This window comes from Giraffa tippelskirchi, chromosome 2 (assembly GCF_054371585.1).
Source record: "Giraffa tippelskirchi isolate mGirTip1 chromosome 2, T2T-mGirTip1v1.2.pri, whole genome shotgun sequence".
Taxonomy (NCBI): Eukaryota; Metazoa; Chordata; class Mammalia; order Artiodactyla; family Giraffidae; genus Giraffa; species Giraffa tippelskirchi.
The window spans coordinates 28,895,118-28,904,553 of NC_137276.1; the positions used below are offsets into that span (position 1 = coordinate 28,895,118).

The 9,436-nt window shown below is 55.2% G+C and overlaps 1 protein-coding gene across 7 annotated transcripts; it reads right to left on the reverse strand.

Annotated features, from left to right (window-relative positions):
- Nucleotides 1-218: 218 nt before the first annotated feature.
- SFXN3 (sideroflexin 3) lies at nucleotides 219-7,244 on the reverse strand. Of its 7 annotated transcripts, XM_081548017.1 has the most exons (12): nucleotides 7,185-7,244; nucleotides 6,500-6,681; nucleotides 5,814-6,318; nucleotides 4,990-5,160; nucleotides 4,580-4,678; nucleotides 4,152-4,227; nucleotides 3,914-3,999; nucleotides 3,587-3,714; nucleotides 3,341-3,390; nucleotides 2,418-2,467; nucleotides 1,910-1,957; nucleotides 219-1,588 (listed from the first exon to the last, which is right to left on the reverse strand). In XM_081548017.1, exons 3-12 carry the CDS (start codon nucleotides 5,972-5,974, stop codon nucleotides 1,492-1,494), a joined length of 966 nt encoding a protein of 321 aa, XP_081404143.1. In that variant the 5' UTR covers nucleotides 5,975-6,318; nucleotides 6,500-6,681; nucleotides 7,185-7,244; the 3' UTR covers nucleotides 219-1,491. The 7 variants fall into 7 exon arrangements, with proteins under 7 accessions (XP_081404143.1, XP_081404129.1, XP_081404112.1 ...); XM_081548003.1 differs by lacking the exon at nucleotides 6,500-6,681 and having other exon boundaries at nucleotides 5,110-5,160; nucleotides 5,814-5,977; XM_081547986.1 differs by lacking the exon at nucleotides 6,500-6,681 and having other exon boundaries at nucleotides 5,814-5,977.
- Nucleotides 7,245-9,436: the final 2,192 nt, after the last annotated feature.

The window sequence follows — 9,436 nt, forward strand, 5'->3', positions numbered from 1 at the left end:
CCTTCCTACTTTAGTACTCTGGGTGCTGATGGAAGATTTATTTTCTAATCTCAGCGCGCCCTCTGCTGGGGTCTGAGGCTCCCTACAAATGGGGAGGGAAGAGACTAAGACTTGAACTTTGTAGGGAGAGAAGGCTCCCTACAGAAGACTGCAGAAAAGAGGCTCTTCCCTGGCACTCAGGACATGGAATTGAGTGACAATGAAGAAACAGACAGGTGTTCAGTTTACTGAATAACATTGGCACCATAGCTTTTATTACCGTTGGCAGTTGCTTGGGGGAAGCAGGAAAGGGCTCTTAGAGGATCGCACTGGGGCCTTCACCCCACTTCAGCCAGAGGTCACGGGAGTTGGAGGCAAGGTCCAACTCTTCACTCTGTGAATTCACCAGCACATATTCCATCCCCAAGCCAACCTCCCCTTTGGACCAGCCATTGACACCTGGGCCCTTCTGCCTCTTGGAGATGGGGGTGGGGGTGGAAGCAGAACCAACCCTCAAGAAAGAGAAGGAACTAAGATCAGGATGCTGCGGAATGTCTAACAAGATCAGCGGAACACAAAATCCCCTGTCTTAAGATTGTACACTCAGGCCTCGTCACCCTGAGGTGTCTTACAGCCACTCAGACACCTGTGGAGTGTTAAGCACCATTCCCACAGCTGCCTCCCTCTGTCAGAGGGTGCTGTGGGGGCTCTTAAAAAGGAATGCTTGCTATGCCTTCATGGCTTTTTGGTTGTGGGAGGGTGCTGGGATTGTAAGTTTAGCTTTGAGGTTATGATGTCAGAGTGGACCAATAACTCCTGGGATTGTGCCCAAAGATGGCCTTATTGTAGTGGGGGGGGGGCAGGATGGGAAGACGGCAAGAGCAGTACAGGATGCTGACACTCCTTTGTTCTATAGAGAAGAGGAGAGGAAATGACCCATTCCAAGATGTGGGGGATGGGACAAGCCCCCTGCCTCCCTTATCCCAACATGTCCTCCTCCACCAGCCCAGTTCTTGAGTCAGCTTTGGGAGCCAGAAAACAGAAATCTGAAGGATTCAGCCCAGTTTGGCCTGCTAAATGTCCTTCAATCTCTGTTGTGAGATCCTGGGGCTCCTCCTATGTCTGGATGAGGCAAGGTCCCATCAGAAATGACTTGGCTGGTGAAACTGTTTCGGCAAGAAAGCCCTGTACCCTGGCTGGCAGATAGCCAAGAAGGGAAGCCAGACATGAGGACATCCCAGGACAGCCTGTACACACACGTTATCACTTATGTACATATACAGACGTACTAGTGTGGGAGAAAGGGATTATGTGACCCTGCCTTTTGAAATCAGAGGAGAGAAAAAGGCTTATGGGGGCACCTCTCAGCCTAATAGATCGCTGGTCTCAATGGCTGCTCCCCCACCAAGCCCTCTGCCCAGCACCAGGCAGATGGAAAGCAGCAAGGACGGCAAGGCTCCACTAAGCAGCAGCCCAAGGAGGCGAGGAAGGAGGCCAGGGGCTGACCCTGCCTCAGAGCCCCTTGTTGTAGTAAACCACTTCGATGCTGGGGTTTTGCTCCTGAATCTGAGCTCTCAGCTCCGGCTCCAGCCTGCTCACGGGTATGGAGCTGTAACAGAAGAGCAGGCTGGCTGAGTGTCCCCTGAGCCCACCCCTCACGCTCAGGGACCACCATCCCTCATCTTCCCAGGCTGCAGAATCTTCTCCTCCAACTGCCAGAGACCTAGATCACAGTCATTCCCTCACCCCCAGGATAAGCTGAATGCCCACCAGGCCCCTTCCTGGAACACACTGACGGGACCTAAGGTCTGCCACTACCACAGGTGTGGAAAAGTGGAAGTGAAAGGGTTAGTCGCTCAGTCGTGGCCACCTCTTTGCGACCCTATGGACCTGTCCAAAGCCCCCAGCTAAGCCCAGAGACAGCACTTACCTTTTCTGGGGGAACAGGGCACAGCACATGGGGGTGGCAAATACCAGGCTGAGGGAGAAGAGTGTTAGAGAGGTTTGTGAAGCACTGATCTAAGAGTGTTCCCTCCCAGTCCCCCACCCCATCTCTGGAGACAGCCCCTATGGGTGGAAACTGATTAAAGCCAACGATGATAGTATGTTCTGGCTGAGGAAAGAGCCTCCAGAGCAGTGATCCAGAGCGCCACAGCCAGTGTGACAGAACCAGGAATTAAATGTGCATGAAACTCTGAGATGGGACCAAAAGGCTTATTTCCATGGTGGATATGGGACCCCTTTGACTAGACTCTTGACCTTTAAGAACAGACCTCACCCCTTAACACACACAGTATGCTTTACAGGTGTCCAAGACCCCTACCAGCTGATTGTATGAATGAATGACGTATATAAACATCTTAAAAGCAGTAACACCCACCCACATTCACACAGAAAGGACACTCGCACACACTCTAGCTATCTTCCTGCATACTTACCAGAAGCCCACCAGGCCCACCTGCAGTGGGGCCCCCAGCCAGGGGCGGCACTATGGGGAGAGAGAGAACATAACAGTGTGTGTCCCCTGCCCCCCTCACCCATATACCCGTTCCACGGCAGTTCTGCCCCATCAGCTCTACCTTTAAGCCTCTGATACATGGCCCTTTTCTTTCCCCCAATCCCATAACAGCGACTGGCCGCCTTCCACTCCAGCCAGGCATGTTTGCTGACACCTTCCCTAGTATACCATCCTAACCCTTACCTCTCAGAATCACTTCCTACATTTCCTCCAGGAGTGTTTCTCCAGGAAGCCTTCTTTAACCCTCCACTCACTCCCTCTCATCCCACTGCATGAATCTCTCCCTTTCCAAACACACCTCCTGCTCTGCACGCCCTTCTTGATTTGTTCCAGCCACAGAGACCACCAATCTGTTGCTCTGTGTGTCTGTGTGTAGTTGGCACTGAATAAATATTTGCGAATAAAGGATTCATCGAATGAGTCAGAGCTTATATTCCTATGCTGTAAAGTACGGGATGTTCGGTCCTGTTCACACATGTGTGAGCCTCTGTGTGTGTGTGTGCATGTGTCTCAATGTTTTTCACAGCTGACAGCATGAGCATGATACCAGGTGTGACTGTGATGGTCCCTCCCTATGTGTGTCTCTGGAGCGACACCAGCTTCCTTCAGGACAGAAACCCTTTTCTTCCTTTCCTGCCCTTTTCCTCCTGCACCCTCAGTGTTCCTTCACTCCAGTTCAATTTAGTCTCGCTGAATGAATTAATGAAGAGGGAAGGGGAGCACAGGGGCACAGACAGGTGGCAAGTCTTAGACTCAGGTCAGGCTGGAGAGAAGATTGGGGACTGGTCACTTCTGCCCCGAGGCACCACTACTTCCAGGATGGGAAATGTGAAAGTGACCTACCTTCAGGAAGTCTTTCTTCTCCAGGGTGTCCATTATCACCGGGGGAATGGCTGAGGGAAGAGCAGGGCAGGGAGGGAGGGAGTGAATGGAGTAAAAGTCAGGACCCTCAGGAAGGGGCGATCCCCCTTAGCAGCTTCTCCCACTCCCCCCAGAATCTTACAGCTCCCAGAGTCCTCACACCCCCCTGGATAATGGCATCCCTTCTCTTAGAGCCTCCCGTGCCCCACGGAGCCACTCCTGTCTCACCCATGGCAGGAATCGCCATGCAGATTCTTGATATCACCACCTGGAAGATTCCTTGCTTGGCTGCAGCCACGGAATGGCCAAGCCTCTGACCCTGTTCATTGGTCACTGGGATGCCCACCTGCAGCTCCCTGAGAAGGGAAAGGGGTGGGGATCAGATCACAGGCAGCTGGTCCCTGGGGTCCCCTCGGACAGCCTAGATTCAAAGCCTGGTTTTCCCACCCCAGCATCCCCCCAGCACCAGATGGAGACTAGGCTCGGCAGTTTGCATAGCCAGCTGGTATGCCTATAAGCCTGTGCATGCACACACCAGAAGTAGGGGCCACTCACCTTTGCCTCATCAGGGGGATGTTGATGAAGTTGGCAGATGCAACGGCTGCAAAGGGCACAAATCTGCCAACCAGTGGGGGAAGATGCTGGGGGAGGAAAGGTGTCACTGAGTGGCCCTCAGGGCCATGGGGTGGCGGGGAACTCCGAGGAGAGTTACCGGGAGCCTGTAGGTTGGGTGGAGGAGGGGAAAGGGAAGAAGGAGGTAAGTAAAGAGTGAATGGGGCGGGGGGGCATTTACCTTGGTGAGGGATTTGAGTCCCAGGGCTGTGGCCACAGCCCCGGTGGTGGCACTCACGTACGCCGTTCCCAGCTGCCTGTGGGTGGAAGAGCCAGGAAATTAGGTAGAAATGAACAACCCAGCATGTGGCTCTTTGCTTCAGGGACATGCCAAATCCTCAGTAACTGAGGTGTGGGAGACTGGCCTCACTGCAGAGAAACGTCTCCTCTGCTCCAGTGTAGACCTGTCTGGAAGCCCCAATCCCTCCACTTGAAGAGGGCTGGGTCCCTCAAAGCATACACAAGAAGACCTCATGTCATCAGTCAGGCCAGGAAAGTGAATAGGGGACAGGCTGAGAGGAGGGCACTGAGCCACTGGCTGCATAGGCCCGGGAGGACAAGACAGAGCAATGGAGAGCCGGGAGAAGAGTCCCTGGGTTGAGCTCTCACCCCACAGTGATGGGAGCGTCACCACTGCGGTTGGAGTAGTTCACGATGGCATTGAAGGACTGATTCAGCCACTGCCAGAACACCACGGTTGGGGTCTTCCTGAGGGAACAAAGGCACTTATTTCCACAGTGTCCCACATCCTTGGACACTGACAATAAAACCCCAAAGGTTATCCCCAAACCCTCAAGACAGGCCCCGGTGATGACCCCAGAACCTGCTCTGGTGACCTGTGCATGACCCTCCTTACGCAAACACACCTGAGCTTTGAGGAATGGAAGAGATTCTAATACAAGCTCTCAGCCACCCACTATTTTCTGCCCAAACTGGCCCAGAGAGGACATGCCTAATTATCAGGTTACCCTCTAGCCTGAAGAGAATACCAGGGAGGAGACACACAAGATAGGACCTGCCTGTAGAAGGTGAGCATGCAGCCGGTGATGGTCATGTTCATGGGCACCTGGGCTGACATGCGGCCAATCAGGACCACCTTCTCTCCCGTGTCTGGATGGAAGGCAGAGTCGTACACATACTTGGCCCTCCACAGCTGGTCCTCGGTGAGCCCTGGCATTACCACGCCAGCCCTGCAGAAGTTGGCAAGGAGCTGACAGGCAATTCTAGGGGGCAGATCCACCCTCCCAAGCCCTGCCCACCAAGCTCAGGGGCGATCTGGGCAGAGGACCAGACACTCGGGCTCCCAATCTCGGAACAAATGAGCTCCTTGTCTCTGGGGAAGAATCAAATCTTCCAGAAAGAGGGCTCCTACTTCTATTTCCCTTCTAGCCACACAAAGAGGGGTGCCCTTCTGTTTCTGTCTAATGCTAGGTCATGGGTCATGGTGGTTTCCAATAGGTCAAAAATGGCTGGAGTATTCTGAGGGTTTTTCCCCCTGGAAACAAGGAGGATGCCCTCCTAATTTCTTGGGACTCAACTTTGAGCCCCTCCATCCTTGCAGAGGGAGGCCCAGCAGAGGGACAGGTCCCTGTAGAGGGTTTGTGAAGCATACAACAGCCCCTTACCCATAAACATCAACACCACCTCCTCTACCCAAACACCCTGAAATCCTCTGGGTTGAAGTTCTGTGTCTTAGTTGTCAGTGATTCCAACAGATAGGGTCAGAGAGTGAGGGGGTGGAGGAGTAGAATAGGGTCACGCTCAAGTGAGGGGAGATAGGTACAAAAAATATTGTATGAATAGCAGGGAATGAGCCCCTGGGTCAGATGGGGTCAGGGGTCACCTGTAGTTCTGCACGATGTTCCGGGAAGCTTCCAGCTGTGCCCCAGACAGCAACAGATTTCGGGGGTCCGTCACGGTGAAGAAGTGCCGGGCTCTGCCTAGGAAAGTGCTTTGGTCCCAGCGAGGTTCCTGGATATTGATATCTAAGGGCAACTCACCCATTTTCTGCAGGGCAGGGACCAAAGTCAGAGGACTCCAAGGAGGGGGTCCAAGGGCTCCACATGGGGGAGACTTCGGTGGTGCTTCCCTGATCCCTGGGCCTATTGCTAATCCTTCTAGAGTTCAAGATGACTCCATATAGGTAAGCAAGCGGGGAAGGAGCTGTTCTCTAGGCAATGTTCCAGCCCAGGGACCTACAGCCACTGGAGGAGGCGACAGGAGAGAACAGGGCCAGGAAAGCAGATGTCCTTTTGCTCTGGCCTGCTGCAGATTTTCATGAGTGAGGATTTACACGTGTGTGGTTGACGCATGAGCAGCAACTAATCCCGTGCAGCTACTCTTGTGCTCTGTATGCACAAAAATGCAGATTATATGCATCACACATCCACGTTCATGTCAGCTTTAGGCCCCAGTTGCTTTGAGACCTACATACAAATACCCAAGGCTGTTTGGAAAAATGGCATAAGCTGTACCACACTCCAGGCCCTAAATGGAGGAGAGCAAGGGCTCAACAGCTCCAGAGCTTACCTATTCCGGATTTCAAACAGGGGACTGATGCCAGCCAGCCAGGTGTGCTGGCGGGCATCCACAAGTTCCCTCTCCAAATCCATCTTACTCAATCCACACCGAATTGCCCAAAGTTCTCCTTGTTCCCCAGGTGGGCAGGGCTGGCATGGACACCCACTCAACTCTTCCTGAGCCACCTGCCTCTAAAGGAGCAGGATTCAGTAAGTGACCCCTTCACTCAGCATAGAGAGGAAAGCCTGAAGCAGCCATCTGGCCATGTTGGGCAAAATCCTACAAAATGACTAATCCTCTCCAACCACACTTCCTCACAGGCAGACACACCCTCCCCTCTCACACACTCACATTCACATACCCACACACACAGAGACACCAGCATACTCGCCCTACACAGACCTGCAGACAGGGTGGACACACCCTGCACACCAAGACCGTTACTTACTTACTTACACACAGACACACACACACACAGCCTACATCCATCAGCTGCAGACACTTGAATGTGTGACCACACAGAGCCCCACCCTAACATTCCCTCCCTAACCAACCTCCCCTGTGCCCCATGGATCTCCCTAGAGCCTAAGATACTGAATCTTATAGGACAGGGGCAGCTTCCCTTTCTGACTCCCAGCCCTCAACCCTCTACTTCCCTGACCCCGGAACCCCGCCCGGCACAGCGAGTACTCACGCTTTTCTGGGCTCCTGGGCTCCGCGGTTCTGCAGCCCTCAAACTCGTCTTCCTCTCCGCGCCCCCGCCCCCGCCTTTACATCCATCACTCGTAACGTCACGCGTGACGCTCACCGGCATGAGGGGCGGGGGCTCCGCCTGGCGAGGCCAGGGATTGGCAGGGCCTGGGGGCTATGGCTGTCATTAAGGGCTACCGAGACCCAGCCTTCCACTGCCTCCCAGAGCCAATCCGGGCTCGAAAATCAGTTCTGGCCGCGTCCCCAGCGCGAGAGAGGAGGGGAGGAGCTGCCCGTTTACTTGCATTCCCTTGGCTGGCCTCGGGAGGCACCCGGCCTCTGCCCAAAGGGTCTAGGTGCCCCCGGCGAAGGCAGGCGGCACGGAGGGGCATCCTCTGACTGTGCGCCCAGAGGGACGCGGGTTAGGGTTACCTCCAGGCTTGTTTACTTGATGGCTACCTTGGCCTTTGCCTACTTGGTCCCCTGGGCTCCTACCCCGGTTCCCATAAGATCCTCTCGCAGCATCTGGACATTCTTACCTCTTCACAGTCCGGTTCTGCTCGTGCCTGTGTCCTTTCAGTGTCCGCACCTTTCCTCCTCCCCAGTCCCTTCTATCCTCCCCTCTGTAACCTCTAGCTCCGCTGGGTCCCCAGTTTCCTTATGACTCCAGTCCGTATCCCTGCATCACAGACCCTGGCCCCTGGCCCTGTCCCGGTGGTGAAGGGGCAGAAAGCTCAAGGTACCTCTGTCTGCATCAAGCAAGTGGATCAGACATTCTTCCTTCTTCTAGTGGCCCGGAACCAGCTTCCCTGCTATGCGTCCTTTCCAGAAATGGAAGGCCAGAGAGACGCTTTCTGACATAGAAGGAGGATGCAAGTGAAGGCAACGTTCAAACACACACACACATACACTCACAACTCAGTCATCATACAGAACATCCATGCCGCACACTGAGGCTCCAGAGCGAGCTCCTGCCCACTGCAGGCTCACGCCTCTCTCTGCCCAGGTGACATTCCCTCGCTGAGGCCTCAGTGGTGACCGCAGAGAGGTGGCAATTCCATGAGCCCTAGTAAGTAGCTGGTTTGGCCTGGAAACGACGCGGTTCTAGGCTCGCCTGCACGGAACCGGTAGCGGGAGCCGGGAGAGCCGAGATCCAAGCTTTAAGTTCGTAGGGCAGGATGGGGTATCAGAACTCGAACTGGAGCGTGTAGAACCCACCCGCCCCAGCCCAGTTTACAGACGGCAGCCCCAGGCACCCTGGAGAGGTGTGACTGGCCGCCTTCCCAGCCAATGGGAGCCCGAGGCTGAGCTCGCCAGCTCTATTCCTGAAGACTCGGCGGGGCGTGGGCGGGGATTCCCCGGCCGCAGCTCTCTTCTCGCGCCCGCAGACTGGCGAGGCCGGCGACTGCTGCAAGCGCGAGCAGGTGAGGGGGGACGGGAAGGATGGAGCCCGGGGGTGGGCTGCTGCGTTCTGGGTTCTGAAACTGCTATGCGGGATTTGGCCCGAGGTTTTGCGTGGGATGTTGTGGGACTCTCAGCAGCAGGTCCTGTCCCCAAGGCTGGAAGATGTTCATGCATCTCTTTAGACCCAAGGGAAGGGGGAGACAGAGGAGACTGCAGCCTGGGGCTTGGAGATCTCTGGGGCCCTTGACTGCAGCTGTCCCAGGTTCTGAAGTCCCTGGAGACCCCAGCCCCTGGGACTGGCCCCCAGCCCACATACACAGGAGAGGTGGTGCAGTGAACTCTCCTGGCCCAAATCTCTCTCTCACAGTGCTTGCAGCCCTAGGGCCGGCAATAATCCCATCTCCACTCTCTCAACCTCTACTGAGGACTGGAGACCTACCTGAGTAGATGACTCAGCTGAGAGCAGGAACGAGGGGTAAAAGAGAGGTTCTCACCCGCCTTGTTGTATAAACGGCTCCAAAGTTCACAATGGTGCCTGAAATGGGCAGTTCTCCAGTCAGGGGTGGGAGAGGTGAGAGGCCTAAGGGTTGAACAGGATGGTCAACCCGGGGGGAGGGTGTGGAGGTCCTGAGGGGTAGCAGAGGCAGCATTTACACCCCTTCCCCAATCCCTGCTCTCCCTGTGCAGGCCTGGAGCACACACTCCTGAGAAGCAGCAGAGGTTGGGGGCTCCCAGTCCTTGAGACCTCAGTTGGCACAGAAGGCTCATGGAGCCCCAGGCGTGCGGGGGCCTCCTCCCGAGGGTCAGCAGGTTCCTTCTGGACCTGCAGGGCGCCACCCCAATCTAGCCAGC